Consider the following 21,598-nt stretch of genomic DNA (forward strand, 5'->3'; position numbering starts at 1 on the left):
GGGAGATTCTCTTTTGGCAAGTTTTATTTGATGAAATGAAAAGCATTTGTTAGTTTTATAGGTTAATTTAGATTAAATGGCCATGGTGCTTAATCAACTATCGTCTCTTCTAATTAAGAGGGTCTCTTGTTCAAATCAAATCTTTATCAATTTTGATAGTATCCATAACTTTTTTTTTCCTTTGGAAACAAAAACAAAACCCTTTCCCAACGTAACACATGCCCTGGTTTCCATTCTGAGGTCAGTAAATCTTTAAAGTATATTGACTGATTTAATTCTGTAGTTTTTTTTTTTTAACTATCCGATGTCTCTCTGCAGCTGTTTTTCCTTTCTCATTAGCATTTAGAAAATTCAAAGTTAATAAAGCATTATGCATTTTATTCCTGGGGGTATTTATTACCCCTTTCTGTTTATTTAACATATCCTTTACAGTTCAATTTGATTCTGCTATATGTCTGCTCTGTAGGATTATGTGGTATACCTGTAATATACTTTATATTTCATTTTCTTAGAGACATATGCTGGAGCATTGTCTGTCTTTATTTGTACAGGCATACCCATGATGACCATAACTTCTAGCAAATGTATAATTACTGAATTAACATTTCTGAACTCAAAACAGTTGCCCATTGAGAACCTGAATAGGCATCAATGGCATGGTGTACATATTTTAATTTTCAAAATTTTACAAAAATGGAACACATCTGCCTGCCATATTTCATTCCTTTGAGTACCATTTGAATTGCTTCCTGCAGGTAGTGGTGTTTGGTTATATAAAGAACAACTAAGACATTTCCTTATAATTCTGTCTTGTTGCCACGTGATGGAAAAGTCTTATTTTAAACCTTTGCTAGTGACATGATTTTTGTGTGTGTGTGTGTGAAATTCTGAGTCCTTCAGCATGTTTCCAATAATTGATCGATTTTTCCCTTACTTTGTGCTAGAGGACCTGGCAGACCCATATGGGATCGGATGTTTGTTATTTTGTTGTTGTTGTTGTTTGGTGTCTCCCCCCCTCCCCCCAGATAGGGTTTCTCTGTGGCTTTGGAGCCTGTTCTGGAATTAAACCAGGCTGGCCTCGAACTCACAGAGATCTGCCTGCCTCTGCCTCCTGGGGATTAAAGATGTGTTCCACCACCGCCCAGCTGGATGTGTGTTATGTATATGGGATGATGTCTGTTCCTCATTATATCTTGTAACTGAATAAATAATGAAGTTAATTCTGTATCATCTGGTATAAATCCAGAGGTTTCAATATGTACAAAACAACTTTCTGCATATTGTGAATTGATAACTATGTTCAGGGTTTCTTTAAAATCCCTTAGTACCATGAGAATAGCATATAATTCTGTTTTGGATAGAATCATAGGAACTTTGTTCCACTTTCTTAAATTTTTTGATTTGTAACCTGCCTTTCTTGATTTTATTGCACCAGTATAGACTTTAGGGGCTCCAGTTATTGGTGTGTTTTGTGCAATGTGAGGAAGGATCTAGCTAGTTCTCTTTATGTGTTGAATTATCTTGCTTTTGGGATAGTTGTTGCTAATCTCTCCTCCAAAAATTACTACAAGCTCTTTGTCAGTGTTTACTTTTTTCCCATAATTTGTCAATTTCATCATTATTAAAACACAGTATAATTCCTGCTAGGTCTTTCTGCTAATTGACAAAGTTTCAGTTTTCCTTTTAGAATTAACTCAGAGACCTTTTCCATATAAGATTTTAATTTTTTACTCGGTTTATGTGGTAAAAAGGTCCAGTCTAAGATAATATCTTTCCTCTGCGTTAAAATTTCTGTAGGGGAATGTTTGGATGGCAATATGGTCAGAATGCAGTTAAGATTTGAATCTGCACAATCCACATGTGTCTTCTGTAATTTCTCTTTAATCAAAGTCAATTCTCTCTCAGCCTCAGTTGATAATTCCCCGGGACTAGTTAAGTCCTTGTCACCATCTAAGGTTTTCTTTAAATTGATCAGATCATCAGCATCTATCCCAATAGTGGGCTACAGATGGGAAATGTCTCCTAGCAATCTTTGGAAGTCATTCAGATTCTGTAATTGATCTCTTCTAATATGTACTTTTTGGGGTCTAATTTTTTGTAACCCTATTTTATATCCTAAATAATTAATAGAATCTCCTCTTTGTATTTTGTCAGGAGCAATTCATCCATCCACCCATCCATTTCACGAAATCCATTCCTCCAAAAGTGGCTGGCCTTGCCTTTAATTGCCTCATTATCCTTTTGTCATTCAGTTTTTATTTGTCTAGCTTCAGAATTTGGTATCTTTCTATTTGCTGCTGAAGTTAGTCTTTGTAAGAAATCCATAAAAGTTTTGGGCCATGTATAGCTTTAGTAAATGACTCAATTTTCTTTTATAATTCTCTAATTCTGTCCCAAGCATTCAAAGCTGCTGTGTGGCATAAATCTAGGGTGTGGTCAGCATATATAGCCTTCCTTTCTATAGTAGTGTAGTCTCCTCCATGAATTTGATCTTGGGAGATATCCCTATCTTTAGCTTTGCTCTGTTGTTCAATAATCTTAGCCTCTTCTCTGAGCCAGGTACTCCATTGTAATTGTGGATTAGGCTCTAAAATACCTTTAACCTTTATCCAGTCATTAGGGATAATGCTAATACAAAGTGACCATGAGTCACTTTGCTTCCCAAAAGGTGAATGCATGCCATATGAGACTATTGTTTCCTTGAATCTTCTTAAATCTAACGTTGACCCAGGAGTCCAGTTAGCTGTGACAGAGCCTTTCTCAGCAATTCCTGTAAGGTTACTGGTTGTATTAAAATTGGTTATCTGAAAAGCTTAGGCTGTTCCTCTCTATTTTTTTTAATATTTATTTATTTATTATGTATACAGTTAGCCAGAAGAGGGCACCAGACCTCATTACAGATGGTTGTAAGCAACCATGTGGTTGCTGGGAATTGAACTCAGGACCTTTGGAAGAGCAGGCGATGCTCTTAACCGTTGAGCCATCTCTCCAGCCCTGTTTCTTTCTATTCTTATAGTGCAACACTGAAATTAGCTCTTCATTAAATTCCTCTGTCTGGATTTCACTATCTCTGTGATCCGTTTCATTAGGTTTTTCTAAGGCCTGTATCTTAGCACTCAAATTAACCAACATTTTAGTGATAAAACAAAAATAATAATTTTTATAGTTGATATTACATTAATCCCTTCTAAATTAGATACCCTCTCATTTAATTAGTTCATTTTCAAACTATCTAGCACATCATCATACAGAGACCCAAATCACTCCATTATAATTTTTTTTTCCATTGCTGCCTGGGCTAATTATACTTTCACTGTTTATTTTTTTTTTGTGGCCATTTCTGATCCATTTAAATTTTGTAATCTTAATTTCCATTTACTTTTATATTTTTGTTTACATTTTTGTTTTTCTTGTAACACTGCTAGCTGGAGACACAGGAAGTGCATTATTTTAGTTTTTTCTTTTGTATTAGTTTTTTCCTGAGATTTATTTTTACTTTTTGTGTATGGATGTCTTACCTGCATAGATGTCTGTACACCAGGTGCACACTGTGCTCAGAGGCGAGAAGATGGCATCTAATTCTCTGGAACTGGAGTTATAGACGATTGTGAAACCATCATATATGAGTGCTGGGAATTGAACTCACCATGATCTTCTAAAAGAACAACAACTGTTCTTAATTGCTGAACCGTCTCTCCAACCCCCACCTTTTTTTAAAAACAGGACGTCACTGTATATTCCTCCAACTTGTAATTCTCTGACTTGGCTTCCTGATTGAGGTGTTCACCATCACATATAGACTTTGCCTCATTGTTTTTTTTTGCTAGGAGTTGAATTCACACAGGCCAGGCAGGCAGTCTTCCACTGAGCTGCATCTTCAGCCCTTTGCTTCATATTTAATAGAGATTATCCTTATATGTAGTTGATATTTCCCCCCCTTTTAATCACTTAAGATGTCACTCAGTTTCTGTCTCACATAGTTTGAAAAAACACACTGAAATTTTAATCTTTAGTTCTCTGCACATAGTATTTTTTCTTTCTACATTGCCTTCAAGATGTCTTTGTTTGGGGTTTTCAGCATTTTATCTATAATATACACAGTAGTGTAGTTTCCTCCCCACCCCTATTTTCTATATAGACCTTGTATTCCTGATCTTTCTGCCTATGCTACACAAGTGCTGAGGTTATAGGTTTGTTTTACCAGGCCCAACTGAGGTGTAAGAGTATGTGTGAGTGTGCATTTGAGTTTGCTCACGTGCGTGTGTGTGTGTTTAGTGAATCTATCCTAATAGCTCATGCATGGCACACAAGCACTCTTACCACTGAGCTATACCTTTAGCCCTCGTTTTTATTGGTTTTTAAATTTTGTGTGATGTTCTTTGAAATTCTTGTGTCTTACAGGTATCTTGTGTTTGATCTGTGTTGTTTTATAAGATTTTCTACTTATTTGACTTTTCCTTCTACCCATTTTTTTCTCTGTCCCAGGAGTTTTTAAGTTTTCTTTTTTTTTCTTTTTTTTTTTCTGGCTTTTTGAGACAGGGTTTCTCCGTAGCTTTGGAGAGTTTTTAAGTTTTTAATTTTTGTCTGTTTCAAGTCTATGGGCATATGCTAGTTCTTTTTGGGAAAACATCTAATGATTTGTCTTCAAGTTTCCCAAGTTTTTTTTTCTAGTGTGTCCAGTTTATTTCTAAGCCTATTGGAGGTATCCTTTTATCTTGGGGCAGGGGTGGTGTTGTTAATCATACCCAACCATGCTTAGTGTATGCTGGAAAGCATGATATTTCTGTTTTTATTTTTTATTTTTATTTTCAAGACACGGTTTCTCTGTAGCTTTTGGTTCCTGTCCTGGAACTAGCTCTTCTAGACCAGGCTGGCCTCGAACTCACAGACATCCGCCTGCCTCTCTGCCTCCCGAGTGCTAAGATTAAAGGCGTGCGCCACCACCACCCGACTGATATTTCTATTTTTATTTATCTCTTGTGTTTGCTTATTATGGTTTCTACATCTCTATTAAAGTTCTTTATCTCTAAATGCAAATAGTTTACTTCTTTTTCTGCCGGATCCTGTAATATATTAATCATAATTAGAATTTGTGACAATTCTGAAATTTCATTTCACTCTCAATTAGGTTGTATGTATTACTTTACCTCTGACAATGATGTTTTTCTTGCTTTTCTCTCTCTCTCTCATATTCTCTGATTGAATACCAGGTGGATCTGTAGAAGAATGGTACAGATTAAAGTAGTGTTTTTATTTGTAAATGGACAATCGTCTTTTTTCTTTTCCTCTGGTTATTCATATAGGAGACTCAGTCAGTCTTAGATGTACTAAATTTAGGTGGCGATGGTGACTTTGTCTTATGCATATTACATACTTTCTTTTAGCGGTGTGCTCCTGTTTTACTTCAACAGGGGATTTGTATGCTATAGACCCCCTCCCCATTTTCTCATCCTCTTAGGTTTTAGGTGTTTATATGGACATAACGTGACTATTTACAGGCAGCAGTATTGTTCAGTGCTTTTGTGCTCTGTCACCAAACTGCTGTTTGTTATTTGAAGTTCTGCTAGTTCAAGCCAAGGTAGTCTTGTAGCTGTAGTTGGTTTTGGATGGGACCCTCTGCTCTTTCCTGAGATGTAGCTGACCCATCTGTATGCTATCAGTGTCAGTTCTCAGGGTGCACGGCAGCAGCTCATACCGTTCCTAGAGAAAAAGGGTTTTGTTTCTGCTTTTTTCCTATAGAACCAGTAGATTTTTGCCTGTATCCTTGCATAGGGTTTCTTGTTTCTCTGTAGAAGTACTTTATTTTTTCCCAGATGTAGAAGTACATCTTTTTCCCAGAAGTAATGAAGCCTTACCAGAGTAGTATGAGGAGAGATTTTTGTTGCCATCACTTCAGACTTAGATATTTATGCTGTGACAAAAATCTAGGAAGGGAAAACCAAACAAAAAACCCATTTAGTGGTGGTTGCACGCCTTTAGTCCCAGCACTTGGGAGGCAGAGGCAGGTGGATCTCAGTTTGGTCTACATAGTGAGTTCCAGGCCAGCCAGGGCTACACAGAGACACAGAATATTGTATACATAATAAATAAATAAATATAAAAAAAGGGGGGGCTGGAGAGATGGCTCAGTGGTTAAGAGCATTGCCTGCTCTTCAAAGGTCCTGAGTTCAATTCCCAGCAACCACATGGTGGCTCACAACCATCTGTAAAGAGGTCTGGCGCCCTCTTCTGGCCTTCAGGCATACACACAGAATATTGTATACATAATAAATAAATAAATATAAAAAAATGAGGTGGGGGAAAACAATATGAAAGTTGGTAGACTTAGTAGGTAGTCTATTTATCACCGTTCTCCTGACATTCACGTCTTTCTTCTGTGTTACTATGGAGACTGCTGTCTGGATGGTTTACCCTACTCCTATCTTTCTAATGAGCACATGGTGAATGCTTGTGGAGAAAATGTTGAGAGTGAGTATGGCTTTGTCTGGGGCTCTTGTTACTAATAGACTGACTTGCTACTCCCAATACTCGATCTTTTAAAATAAAGGTTTTGGCTGGGTGTGGTGGGTGGCTCACATTTTTAATCCCAACAGGAGAATCTCTTTTGAGTTGAGGCCATCCTGGTCTACAAAGTGAGTTCTCTGTCAGCCAGGGCTACACAGAAAAACGTTCTCTTGAAGCAATTTTTTTTTTAAAAGTACGTTTCTTAGAACCTGCTTGATGGTGGTCAGCTTGTCAATGTTCTGCTAAAGGATGAGACAGTTTGCATATCCAGTTTCCATGGAATAGCCTTGTTATTAGGAATGTGTTTTTAAATCTTTATTTTGAATAATTTTATATATGTATACAATGAAATCTGATCCTGTCTATCCCCAGGAATGCAGTCTCATTAGTTGCCTTGTGGTCTGAGATCTGATACAGTTCCAAATGACTTTAAGAAAAAAATACCCTAGTGTTTTGACATTGTTAGAGATGAAGTATTCTTTGTAGTTGCTTACATTCCAAGCAGAGGTAGAATTACCATTTTTAGATTGTAAATTTGCAGTTTGGTACTGACATGGGTTTCAAAATATAGTCTGTATACACCTCTTAACAGAAATATGTACATTTTTGAGAGAATATTTTGAGATATTATATTTTATATAAATAAGCTTTGGAGAGGAAAGTTCTGCTGTATTCATCCTTAGACTAAAGAATTCTTAAAAATGTTTTTTTTTTTACTTTAGAATTTGATATGTTGTCATATACATCCCCATCCTCTTCTATTTTCCTACCCACCTATCCTTATCCCCTACCCCTTAATTAAAAAGCTGTTTGAGTCTGGGTTGAGTTGTTGACTACTCTTGAACATGGAGTCTGCCTTAGAGTATGGTCCATACACCAGGCATCCCTCCTTTGAAGAATACTGGCTTTCCTGTCTCCTCACAGCAATGAGATGTCAGTAGCTCCTTAGCTAAGGGTGGGACTTCATGTTGACCTCTTCTCTTTGCTGGCATTTTGTCTGGCTTGGGCTTATGTAGGTTTTGTGCATGCTGCCAGAATCTCTGAGTTCAAATGTGCTGTATCTATCCTGTTGTGTTGGGAAAGCACCATTTCCTTAAGTCATTCACGACCCCTGGCTCTTGCAGTCTTTTTGCCCCCTTTCTCCTTAGATCCCCGAGCCTTGAGGGAAGGAATATGATATAGATTCCCCATTTAGGGCTAAGCACTCTGAATAGACTTCAGAATTTATATTAAAAATAGACATTGTGCCCAAAAAGGACCTCCAAAGATACCATTTAAAGGAGTTGTGGAGGGCTGGCGAGATGGCTCAGCGGTTAAGAGCATTGCCTGCTCTTCCGAAGGTCCTGAGTTCAATTCCCAACAACCACATGGTGGCTCACAACCATCTGTAATGAGATCTGATGCCCTCTTCTGGCCTGCAGGCATATATGCAGACAGAATATTGTATACTTAATAAATTAAATAAATATTTAAAGGAGTTGTGGAATGTGGTTGGAACCCATCTATATCTACTAAATATTTGGCCATTTGAAGATAAATGGACAAACAGAAGTTGTTTGGGAATGAATTTTTGAACATTTAATTGGAAAAAGGGGGCTTTATTTATATTTTCTGCTTAGAGTCATTGTCTAGTCCCATTTATTTGTGAATAGATTGTTTGACAAACACGGTTCTCCAAAGGTATTTTTCTGTCACCTAAGTTGGTGGTTCTTTTCTATTGTATTGAGGAATTTAGATATTTTCCTGGCCTTCTGTACCCAGCAAAGTTATATCTTACTAATTTTTATTCTTTGACACTTTAATGTCCATCCTAAACTCTCTCTTCCTCCCAGATCCTCTTCACCTTCATGTTTTAATAACCCACTGACCCAATATCTTTTCATGTATTTTTTCTATTACAAATAGAACCTCATATCTGTAATTTGCCTTTGTAATAGATCAGTGAGATTTGTTTTTGCTTCAGAGAAATAGATTGTTCTGTTTTTTTCCCGTTTTTATCAGTGTGTATTACAGAGCAAGGGTTTTCATTATATTACTTGTGTCCATACATATGTACCCTCACTTAATATTCACCACCTCTGTTACTCTTTCTCATTCCTTTCCTCCTAAAAATGACTGAAGGGCTCTGGTGTGTCTGTGAGATGGCTTAGTAGATAAAGGTACTTAACCACCAAGCTTGTTGACCTGATTGCCATCTCTGGGGCCTAGATGATGGCAAGAGCTGACCCCTACAAGTTGTCTTCTCCACACATGCACATACATACATGTATGTAGACATAAGTTAAATAAATAAAAAAATGGATGTGGTATACACAGTAAAGTTTTGTGTACCTTATTTAAAGTTCTGAACTATGTATTTATCATATGATAGTTTGTTTTCTCTTAAAATGTTCTGATTTCGAGTTTACCTGTAGCACAGTGGACTTTTTAACTTTGTTTTGTTGAGTGCTGAAGAGTGAATCTGACTTGTACATGCAGAGCAAGGGCTGTATGTCCCTGTCCTTTAACACTTTAGGAAACTCTTAAAAGTGGTAGTACTTGTACCTTATAAACCATTTGGACTTTGTAGGAGAGTAAAAAGAAGAATATAGTTATCACCTAAAAGCCTTTGTTGAGTAACTTCTGACATTTGGCATTCTGATTTATTTCCAAGAATAAATAAATATGTAAGTAACCACAGTTAAGAGGTTGAAATTATGATTCAGAGATTAAGAGCACTTGGTACTCTTCCAGAAGACCTGGGCTCAGTTCTCAGTACCTATGTGTAGCAGCTCAAACCTGTCCTCTGTAACTCCAGTTCCAGGGGATCTGGCGCCCTCTTCTGGCTTCTGTATACACTGGGCATACCTGCATGTGGTACACAGACATATGCAGGCAAAACACACATATCAATCAATCAATCTCTCTCTCTCTCTCTCTCTCTCTCTCTCTCTCTCTCTCTCTCTCTCTCACACACACACACACAGTTAAAGCATGGTATGTATATAATTCTGTTTGATATTTAATGTTTAGCGTTGCATCATAGGCATCTTCTGCACCAGTAAAGTTTGTAAGCAATTAAATACTTAATTTAAATATTAATTTATTAAAATATATTTAATAAAATATATTTAACATAAATATATATGTACACAGCACTATATACACATATCACTATATACATATATGTGTATATACATATACATAGTACACTCATAATAACACACATATTGTTATTAAATCTACTAGGAGTTGACAATTCCAATAACCTTTTTTCATTTACATTATGCTATACTTAATTTGAGAACTAGAAAGATTTAACTTTGAAGCTCATTTATTTATATTTTTTTAAAAATGTATGTGAGTCTATATAGGTATTGCATGTAGGGGTGGGTATTCTTGAAAACAGTAACAGAATATTGGATTTTCTGAAGCTGGAGTTGCAGGTGGCCGTAAGCTGCCTGATTTGAATGCTGAGAATCAAGCTCTGGTCTTCTGCAGGTACAGCAAGCACTTATACCCACTTTCCAGTTCGTGAAGCACATATTCAAAGTTAGCTCTACTTGTAACTAACTGTATTCCAATTCATAGAAATATGTAGGCTTCTTTTTTTGTTTTTAAAGATGGAGTAGGTGTTTTCATAGTTCATTGACTCAACAATGGTTTTCTTCTTTAATTTCAGAATTCCATACGACATAATCTGTCACTGAACAAATGTTTCCTTAAAGTGCCTCGATCCAAGGATGATCCCGGAAAGGTAGGCATTTTCTTAAATTGAAGTGATAAGTGTCTTGGCACATAGGAATCAAGACCTTATCTAGTTCATTGATCAAGAGTTTTTTTGCAAAACAGCAAGTACTCCAGCCCACTCTGGCTTAGGTGATATGTGATAAGGCCCAGGTCCTTCTGAAAATTTATTTATTGGGTTTTTTTTTTTTTTTTTTTTTTTTGAGCTAGGGTCTCACTCTATCCTGGCTGTCCTGGAATTTACAGATATCTGCCTGTCTCTGCCTCCTGACTGCTGCGATTAAGCGCTTTGCCACCCTATTTCACCCTTCCCTTATCAGGTTGAGACTTCTTTTAAAGTAATAAAGAAGCCAGCTAGAGCTTTTCATTGATAGCTTGCCTTGCTTTACCTAGCTTTTGCTTGGTGGTTTTCTTAGTGTTGTGTGTAGAATCTAATCCAATATTGCTTGTCAGGAGCTCTGGTGGGTTAGCTGTCTGGGGGTGGAACTGTGCACTTGGCTGGTAGAAAAGTGCTCTAATGAAATAAAAGTTCCTTCCTACTCCATTCTCGTAGTTGCTTTATTGTCTCCTGATAGAGTTACAGTTTCATTCAGAGCACACTCCCCATTTTGTTTTAAAACTTAGGTTGTTAGGTCATATCATACTTGCTTGTCAACATGAGTTGCTAGATTTGTACTCTGAGATAGAGTGCCTGTTGGCAGATAATCTTCTTACTTGAGTGGTTAGGTGTCTATTCTTTGTTAGAAATTTTCTTTTCGTTTTATTCTGTTATTTCAGTTGTAGTTTAGCTCATTCATGACTTACTGTGAAGATCATCTTTACGTTTTGTAAGCGTGTCTTTCACATGGTCATACAATTCTTTCCCACTCCTACTTTTTTGGCTTCTTGTTGTTTCTCCCTCAAGATTGAGCTCTAGTACTACTTCACTGACGCATGTTTTCTCTCACTATAGCCACTGTTATGTTGCATCAGCTCCTAAACTGGTCTGTTTTAGGGCTTGTTCTCTGTGTTTACAGGATCTTTCACCAGCAGCCAACGGTCTTTCAGGAATACTGACCCCACACCTTAGTTGCTACTCTTCATTATTTATCTACAGAGTCTACATTTTTATTTAAATCGTGCTTATCTTGTTCACTGTTGAACCCTAGTTGCTTGCACAGTGGTCATTGGCATTGAGGAGACACCCCTGTTGATAAGCATACTGTATCTTCCCTTTTTTTCTTGATGCCCACACTCCTAAGCAGTGGTGTTTCACAGCACTTTTGAGGATTTGCTCTCCCAGAGGCTTTCATTGACTTTTCATAGGTGATTAGAATAGTCTTACTTTTTTACTTTTTTTTTAAATTTATTTATTTATTAAGGATTTCTGCCTCCTCCCCGCCACCGCCTCCCATTTCCCTCCCCTCCCCCGATCAAGTCACCCTCCCTCATCTGCTCGAAGAGCAATCAGGGTTCCCTGACCTGTGGGAAGCCCAAGGACCGCCAGCTTTTTATTTATGCTCATAACTCTAGCATTGTGAGGGGGAATTGATAACGAAAAATTTCTTTTGAATGTCCCTCACAATTGCTTTTTCTTTTAAAGAAAGGCAGAATCTTCATAGATCTGGCTGGCCTTGAACCTGCTATGTAGATCAATCTGGCCTCAAATTCACAGCGATCTGCCTGTATCTGCCTCTTTTTCCAAGTGCTAGGGTTTAAAATTGTGCATAATCACACCCAGCAATTTTATAGAACCTGAATCAGATTGAAAACCATTTATAAAAGACAAGAAATAATTAAATCTACAAAGGCACAAATTAGATTTTATAAACACTTGATTCTGATATTAAAAATTTGCTTATTTCTATGTTTTGAGACAGGTCTTACTATGTAGCCCTGCTGGCTTGGTGTTTGCTTTGGAGACCAGGCTGGGCTTGAACTTGCAAGCAGGCTTCTGCTTCTCTAGGGCTGGAATTGCTAGTGTGTGCCATCATGCCTATTTCTAACTTTTAGAGGGAGTAAATAATCACTAAAATGAACACCTGATTTCTAACTATTTAATTTATTTATACCCATATTCTTTTTTTCTTTTTTCTGAGACAAGGTTTCTCTGTAGCTTTGGAGCCTGTCCTAGAACTAGCTCTTGTAGACCAGGCTGGCCTCGAACTCACAGAGATCCGCCTGCCTCTGCCTCCCGAATGCTGGGATTAAAGGCATTCACTACCACCACCAAGCTCTCTGCTTATATTCTAACTATTTATTAAGGTAACTAAATTGTTAGCAATTGGAATTACACACTTGACTGCCAGTTTTATTTTCTTATGCACAGAAGGTAAAACCCTTTCCTTCTTTAATTAAATAGTATCACAGACTAAGGCCAATTTTAAATATGTAGGGTTCGTTTTACAGTCATCTTTGGGATTAGGTTTATTTCAAAATGTAGTTAAAGTTGTGTACTAGTCTTACAGGGGGACAGCTCTTGTATTAGTTAGCTCACACTCACCCAAAGCTGTAGCTTCAGGAAATTCAACACCCTCTTCTGGCCTCCATAGGTACCTATACCCATTTACAAAAACATGTACACAGACATGTAGATAGAGACGGCTTGTTCATTCCTGGCCACCCAGACCTGAAATAATCATGCAGAAATTGTATTAATTACAATACTGTTTGGCCAATAACTCTAACGTATTCTTAGCTAGCACTTACATCTTGAATTAACCCATTTCATTTATTTTGTATTTTACCACAAGGCTCATAGTTTACCTGTAAGGTTCTCGGGCAGGCATCTTTCTTCTTTGGCAGCTACATGGCATCTCCTCAGCCCTGCCTACTCTCTGTCTACATCTGTTATTTTCCTCCTGGCTTTACTCTGTTAAGCCATTGGCTGAAACCAGCTTCTTTATTAACCAGTGGCTATAAAACATATTCACAGCATATAGAGGGGAATCCCACATTACAGACACACATAACACAAAATTAAAAAGAGACTTTTAAAAGTTAGAGGTGAGTTGAATACTAAGAGGTATGAGCTTTCAGCTTTTACCATTTATCTCTAGTTTTAATGTCTTATATTCATCAAGCTTGCCATTGTTCTCATTAATTTATTTAATCTCACAAACTAGGTTTATGATAGTATGATTGCTTTCACTTGGGATCCCAAAGCTTGGTTTGAATAGTGGCCATGGTCCTTATTGATTATAGTTAGAAGTTATGTTGTGAAGTTGATCTTACTAAGTAATCTAAGTAATACATTTCTGTGAATAAAGTCATTTTTATTTGCTACCTAAAGTTTATTTATTTTATGTGTGTGGGTGTTTTATCTGTATATATGTCTGTTTATCATGTGTCTGCCTGGTACCTCCAGAGACCAGAAGAGGTTTTTGAATCTCTTGGGATTGGAGTTACAGATAGTTGTGAGCTTTCATGTTGGTGCTGGGAATTGAACCTGCGTCCTCTTTAAGAGCAGCCAGTGCTCTTAACCTCTGAACCATCTCTCCAGCCCCTTTGTGAGACTGAATGAATTTTGCAAAATTCCATTGTTTTTGAAATGTTTTTGAAACCTCAATGTTAACTCACTTTCTTTATAGAAGATATAATTAAGAGCAAAGCCAAGGTACTTACTCCTTGTTCATATTCAGTTTGGAGTTGGAGACATCTGTTCTGGTCGTATTTACTTAATGGCTGTAGAAGACTAGATTAAACTAAAGAAGAATACTTCAGGAAGAGCTGCACCTGACTCTTCAGTTTTTCATTACGATGTCTCTTTCCAGCCCCCAGTTCCACTCATTTCTTGGATTGTATTTTTTTCACTTTTTTGAGACAGGTTTTCTATTCAGTCCTGGCTGTCCTAGAACTTGCTCTGTAGACCAAGCTGGCCCAGAACTCAGAGATCTACTTGCCTCTGCCTCCTGAGTGCTGAGATTAAAGGTGTATGCCACCTCCATCTACCTTGATGATTTAAATTTTTAGGTCAGTTAATGGCAGAGATTATATTAGTGGCTTCAGAACTTTCCCTCTGTGTTGCTCCTCTTCCTTCCAAGTAATCTGTGATCTGCACAGAGGTTTAGGATGATTACTGAGCAAGTGAGGTTCCCTTCTTTTGTAGCTGAGTGCCTCTCCCATACCTGTCTTTATATAGAATTGTCGTTCACCACAGTGGGAGAAACCATTGGTCCAGAGTGAGGTGGGAATAGATTGTGGTTTGAGGTATGGGAGAGATTTTTTCATCTCTTATAGTTCTGGTCTTGGCCCATTAAGCCAAAAGGTAGAAGTAACTGATGTGGGAGTCCCCTCTGTGCGCTGTGATTACCATTAATGAATAAAGAAACTGCTTTAGACCTATAACAAGGCAGAACTTAGGTAGGCAGGGAAAGCTAGGCTGAATGCTGGGAGAAGGAAGGCAGAGAGAGAAACACCATGGAGCACCCACCAGAGTCAGACATGCTGAAACTTCGCCGGTAAGCCACTGTCACGTGGCAATACACAGATTAATGGAGATGGGTTAAATTAATATGTAAGAGTTAGCCAATAAGAAGACAGTGCTAATGGGCCAAGCAGTGATTTAAATAATACCGTTTCTGTGTGATTATTTCAGGTCTGAGCTACCTGGGCTGCCAGGAACCAACAAGCAGCTTCCTTGCAACAAGTAATTGACATATAAAAATGTTCCGTTTCATTGTATGGCTTCCTGTTCGCTGTGTTATCAGAGAGGTAGAAAAAGCAGTTGAGACCCAAAGTGCTTGTTGAATTGGAAATAAATTTGAAGAGCCACATTGTTACTTTTTTTTTTTCACCTAAAGAAACACAAAATGAAATTATTTTGCCCCGCAACTATTCCTTTTAGGAGAACAAGTTTCTTTTTGTCTTCTTTGAGTTGGAGTCCTTTCTCTGTCTGTGTATCCTACATTTTTTGCTTAAGAATTTTTTTTTTTCCTGCGTATGAGTATTTTGCCTTCATGTAGCTCAATGTACCATGTTTGTGCCTGGTGCCCAAGGAAGCCAGAAGACTTTGAGTACTCTGGGACTAGAGTTACAGACAGATGTGAGCTGCTTCTAGAAGAACAGCTAGTGCTATGAGTCATGAAACATCTCTTGAGCTCCTTTCTCTGCTTTTTAACTACCATTTTTTATCCCTGTTCATTTGGATTGTTTTCTGTATTTTTGTCTAATTTATTGACCTAAAACATTTTGTAAATGTTTTATTCTTTAGTTCGTATATGCTTAATAATGATCTTAGTAAATGATTAATAAGTGTTGCTTGCATTATGAAAACACAGTTGACTAAATTTATGACTAAATTTATGTTTAAAAATGATGGCTGTCTTCTGTTTCCTGGCTTAGTCTTCTTTCAACCTGGTTCTTTTTCCAGTTCAGAAGAATACTTCACTCTTAAAGGAACCAAGGAATTACTGGAAGTAGCTTCAACATGTAGCATGAGTAACAGTAGACTAACAGCCAATCTAATAGCTAAGAAGTTTGAGTCTTGTTGCCTGTTCTGGGGCATTTAATTACATACTATTGATTCTTAGAGGAGCTTTATGTAGAACAATGATGGCAAGAAACTGCCCGAGAATAGAGGGTCACCATGGCTTTGAAGATTTTGGTCTCATATTGTTTCCTAAAGAAACAAACTTATCTGTTTAGAGAAGCAGGTTTGTGAACTTCTGAGAGTGTGATTTTTTTTTATTACTTTATAAATAATGCCATTCAAAATTTCCACTTCCTCCCCTCTTTCCACTTCTCCTCACTCTCTCCCTCTCCCTCTCCCCCTCCAGTCCTAAGAGAGGGCAGGGTACCTTGCCATGTGGGAAGTCCAAGGCCCTCCCCCCTCCATTCAGGCTTAGGAAGGTATGCATCCAAATAGAATAGGATCCCAAAAAAGCCAGTACGTGCAGTAGAGACAAATCCCATTGCCATTATCATTGACTTCTCAGTCTGCCCCAATTGTCACCCACATTCAGAGGGTCCAGTTTGATCTCATGCTTGTTCAATCCCAGTCCAGCTGGGTTTGCTGAGCTCCCATTAGCTCAGGCACACTGTCTCAGTGGGTGGACTAACCCCACATGGTCCTGACTTCCTTCCTCATATTCTCCCTCCTTCTGCTTTTGAACTGGACCTTGGGAGCTCTGTCCAGATGAGGGTCTCTGTCTCTATCTCCATCTTTCACTGGACGAAGGTTCTCTGGTGATATTCAAGATAGTCATCAGTCTGACTACGGGACAAAGGCCAGTTCAGGCACCCTCTCCTCCACTGCCCAGGGTCCTAGCTGGGGACGCCCCCGTGGACACCTGGGAACCCCTCTAGAGCCAAGCCTCTTGCCAACCCCAAAATGGCTCCCTTAATTAAGATATCTTCTTCCATGCTCCCATATCCATCCTTCCTCTATCTCAACCATCCCACTGCCCCAAGCTCTCCCCAACCCTCCCCTTCTCCCTTCTGTCTCCCCCTCTCCCCTCTCCCGCACCTAACTCCTACCCTCACCCCCATGCTCTCTCTCAACTTTTGCCTGGCGATCTTGTCTGCTTCCAATTTCCAGGAGGATCTATGTTTTTCTTTGGGTTCACCTTATTACTTAGCTTCTCTAGGATCGCGAACTAGAGGCTCAATGTCCTTTGTTAATGGCTAGAATCAACTAATGAGTGAGTACATACCATATTCATGTTTTTGGGTCTGGGTTATCTCACTCAGGATAGTGTTTTCTGTTTCTATCCATTTGCATGCAAAATTCAAGATGTCATCGTTTTTTACCGCTGAGTAGTACTCTAATGTGTAGATGTGCCACACTTTATCCATTCTTCCATTGAGGGGCATCTAGGTTGTTTCCAGGTTCTGGCTATTACAAGTAATGCTGCTATGAACATAGCTGAACAAATGCTTTTGTAGTATGGTTGGGCATCTCTTGGGTATATTCCCAAGAGCATTGCTGGATCCTGAGGTAGGTTGACTCCCTATTTTCTGGGAAGCTGCCACACTGATTTCCAAAGTGGTTGCACAAGGTTGCATTCCCAGCAGCAATGGATGAGTGTGCCCCTTACTTCACATCCTCTCCAGCATAGGTGTTTTTGATTTTAGCCATTCTGACAGGTGTAAGATGGTGTCTCAAAGTTGTTTTGATTTGCATTTCCCTGATCGCTAAGGAAGTTGAACATGTCCTTAAGCATCTTTTGGCCATTTGAAATTCTTCTGTTGAGAATTCTCTGTTCAGTTCAGTACCCCATTTTTTTTAATTGGGTTATTTAGAATTTTAATGTCTAGTTTCTTGAGTTCTTTATATATTTTGGAGATCAGACCTTTGATGTGGGGTTCGTGAAGACCTTCTCCCATTCAGTAGGTTGCCTTTTTGTCTTAATGACTGTGTCCTTTGCTTTACAGAAGCTTCTCTATTTCAGGAGGTCCCATTTATTCTTTGTTGCTCTTATTGTCTGCTACTGGGGTTATACGTAGGAAGTGGTCTCCTGTGCTCGTGTATTGCAGGCTACTTCCCACTTTCTCTTCTTTCAGGTTCGGTGTGGTCAGATTTATATTGAGGTCTTTAATCCATTTGGACTTGAGTTTTGTGCATGGTGATAGATATGGATCTATTTTCATTCTTCTACATGTTTACATCCAGTTATGCCAGCACCATTTGTTAAAGATGCTTTCTTTCTTCCATTTTATAATTTTAGCTCCTTTGTCAAAAATCAGGTGTTCATAGGTTTGTGGATTAATATCCAGGTCTTCAGTTCTATTCCATTGGTCAACGTCTATGTTTTTATGCCAGTACCTAGCTGTTTTCATTACTGTAGTTCTGTAATAGAGTTTGATGTCAGGGATGGTAATGCCTCTGAAAGTTCCTTTATTGTATAGAATTGTTTTGGCCATGCTGGGTTTTTTTATTTTTCCATATGAAGTTGATTATTGTTCTCTCAAGGTGTGTGAAGAATTTTGTTGGGATTTTGATGGGGATTGTATTGAAACTATAGGTTGCCTTTGGTAGAATTGCCATTTTTACTATGTTGATCCTACCAATCCAAGAGCATGGGAGATCTTTCCATTTTCTGGTATCCTCTTCAATTTCTTTCTTCAAAGACTTAAAGTACTTGTCAAGTAAATCTTTCACTTCTTCTGACTTAGTATAAAGGAGCATAACACAGTTTAAACTCTTCTCATTATCTTCAAACGAAATTTTGGCTTGGGGGTCAGGTGGGTGATGTAATTGTAGATGATACTTACTCATTGATGATTTCATTTGGAACATCTTATTTTTAAAAGATGTAGAGAAACTTTAAAGAAAATGAGACTGAAATGGCCGTCCTACTTCCGGGAATCCTCAGAATGAGATTGATCTGAGATCTGTCTCCTCCCGTTTTATATTCCTCTCTGGTGCTGGGATTAAAGTTGTGCATCACCACTGTCCAGCCTCTATGGGTATCTAGTGTGACTATTGGGATTAAAGGTGTGTGCCTTCACTGGCTGGTCTGTATAGCATACTAGTGTGGCTGCTTTGCACTCTGATCTTCAGGCAAGCTTTATTTATTAAAATACAAATGAAATACCACTACACATAAGGATAATTGAGAGCGTGGTTGGATAAAAATGAAGACATCTTATTTATTGGAGTAAGTAAGAAAAAACCCCATAGGAGTTTTTTTTTTGTTTTTCGAGACAGGGTTTCTCTGTGGTTTTGGAGCCTGTCCTGGAACTAGCTCTTGTAGACCAGGCTGGTCTCGAACTCACAGAGATCCGCCTGCCTCTGCCTCCCGAGTGCTGGGATTAAAGGCGTGCGCCACCACCGCCCGGCTCCCATAGTTTTTAAACAATGTTTTATTTGCTGTTTTAGCATATTTGAATAGAGTTAGTGGTTTTAAATCACTGTAGCTAAGAGCCCCATTTGCTGTCTGGGCATAGACATAATCGAGTTTAGTTGAAGGAGCAGTTTGAGCAAAGTTCAGGTGAGTCAGTAATTAAAGGAATTAATAACAAGGCCTAAACATAAAGAAATGAATTGGTGCCAGTGAGCAAATGTCAAGGCAAAGATCAGTTATGAATGTCAAATTAGCCATCAGACACACTGAAGTATGAAAACCAAGAGTAGCTGGCATGTGTCCTTACATTCCAGCACTTAGAAGACTGGGCCCAACCTGAGCTGCACAGTGAGATGCTTCCTTTAAACAACAACAAAAGGCTGGAGAGATTGCTTAGTTGACTTGCTGCTCTTGCAGGGGACCCAAGTTCCGTCTAGCATTCATATCAGATGGCTCATAACTGTTCTTTAAGTAACTCTAGCTCCAGGAGATCTAACATCCTCTTCTGGCCTTCACGGGCACCCTTGGCACTTACACATACATATATTAAAATAAAATAAAATAGTTGAAAATCAAAAGCTAACACTGATAAGATAGGTGTCCTGGCGATTTGAAAGACTTGAGAGCTTCCATCCCCGCATCACATCATACTGAAAATAGTTTCCCCTCAGCTGCCTTTTATTCGTACCTTTGTTGTTGTGACCCCCTTTCGAGATGTAACCATTTTATAAAATACTTAACTGAAAGCTAATTTTTATCTCTATAAGTCACTTCACTTTACAATTCTAGAAAATATGAGAAGTGTATAGTGCAACCATTGTGATCAGGATTATTTTATTCTGTCCCTTGAGTGTCAGTCTCCCCTTTTCTGAGGCCCTAGCAATTAATGATGTGTTTTCATATTCTTAGAATTTTGCCTTTAACATGATATTTTTGAGATTCATTGATGTTGTGGATACAACAGTCTGTCCCATCTTACTACATGTATTCTGGCCTATTACTTTCCCGACACAAAATGACCATTTGAAGGCTATAAGAGTTGTTGCTATTACATCATCAGATTTCTTTCTTTTAGGCTTAGACCAGATAATGATAAATATTGAGATTTAAAAAAACTAGTTGTCGTATTAAAACAACCAGTAGCCATATTAAGCTGCCTATTTAGTGGGTTACATATTAAAGATAGGTGAGCTGCTTGTCTCTTAGACATTAAGAATGATATAGAAAAACTTTATATTTAACTATAAAAATATTTAAGAGTTAAATAAATTATGGCACTGATTAAGTAAAAGCACGTAAGATATTTTTACACATCTTTAACATTTAGAAACTCATTTATTAAATCAATATAGTAATTGCATATTTTAAATCTATTAGTTTAGAAATAAGTTACTTAGATGTCTGTCCCTCTGGACATCATTTACTTACTTTGTTAATTAGTGCATTTAAAGGCAATGAAATCTTCATTTGTTCCAAAAGGATGTTCTGGGAACCTAAGCTGGCATTGGGATAATTGTTTATACATTCATTCATTTAGCCAGCCAAGCAGCCTGCCTTTGAGTGCTTGCTGTGTTTGATCATTAATAGTCTCCTTTGTGGTTGAAGAGAGTAGCTCGATTGCTTAAAGTAAACACTTTTGAGAGAAAGACGATGTTGTTTATTACACTGAAGCAATGGGAGTAAACCAGACACAAGCTGGCAAGTGTGGTTGTTTTTTTATATGAGGCATGCAGATTGTAGTAGCATCCTAGAATGCTGTGGAGAAAATGAACTGCCACATAGACACTGGAAATGAGAAAGAAAGGATTATGATGTGATATAAAACTATGGATGTCAGGGATGGAAAGGGTCTGGTTTCATTTTTGAAGTTCTTGAAATAGGTGTGCATTGAGAGCTAAGGAAGAGCGGGAAGAGTGAACATGTTCTTGGCAGTGGACTTAAAACAAAAGTCACAGGTTTAGCCATTTATATTTGCTAGCTACTTAGGATAGGAGTTTGGAATATAACACTACTATATCTACATAAATAGATAATAACATTCTCCCCTCCCCCTTTTTCCTTTTATTGGTTTTTGAGACAGGTTTTGTTGTTGTTGTTGTTGTTGTTGTTGTGTGTGTGTGTGTGTGTATAGTCTTTGGCTGCCCTGACCTCTTTAGTTAACAGAGATCTGCTTGCTTCTGCCTTCAGAGTGTATTAAAGGTGTACATTTCCACTGCCTGGCTAGATAATAACATTTTAATTAAGAATATTTTCAACCTGAAGCTTGTTAAAGAAAGGTCATATTTCTGTGTGATAAAGCAGGATTCTTGAATTGATATTTGATGTACTTTATATAAAGTAATGCATATTTTATGTTGAGAATAAAGCCATTTAAATTACTTGATCTTTTAGGTTTCTTTTCTTCTCTTTTTCCTTTCCTTTCCTTTCCTTTCCTTTCCTTTCCTTTCCTTTCCTTTCCTTTCCTTTCCTTTCCTTTCCTTTCCTTTCCTTTCCTTTCCTTTCCTTTCCTTTCCTTTCCTTTCCTTTCCTTTCCTTTCCTTTCCTTTCCTTTCCTTTCCTTTCCTTTCCTTTCCTTTCCTTTTCCTTTCCTTTCCTTTCCTTTA

At 38.0% G+C, this 21,598-nt stretch overlaps 1 protein-coding gene across 4 annotated transcripts in view; it reads left to right on the top strand.

Annotated features, from left to right (window-relative positions):
* Foxj3 (forkhead box J3) overlaps positions 1–21,598 on the top strand; it is a 107,108-nt gene that overhangs the window by 40,697 nt on the left and 44,813 nt on the right. For all 4 annotated transcript variants that reach the window (XM_075947114.1, XM_075947118.1, XM_075947116.1 and 1 more), the window contains exon 4: positions 10,166–10,240. In XM_075947114.1, the coding sequence (XP_075803229.1) occupies positions 10,166–10,240 (75 nt within the window). The remainder of the gene's footprint in view (positions 1–10,165; positions 10,241–21,598) is intronic.

This window comes from Microtus pennsylvanicus, chromosome 13, assembly GCF_037038515.1.
Source record: "Microtus pennsylvanicus isolate mMicPen1 chromosome 13, mMicPen1.hap1, whole genome shotgun sequence".
In the NCBI taxonomy this organism is placed as follows: domain Eukaryota; kingdom Metazoa; phylum Chordata; class Mammalia; order Rodentia; family Cricetidae; genus Microtus; species Microtus pennsylvanicus.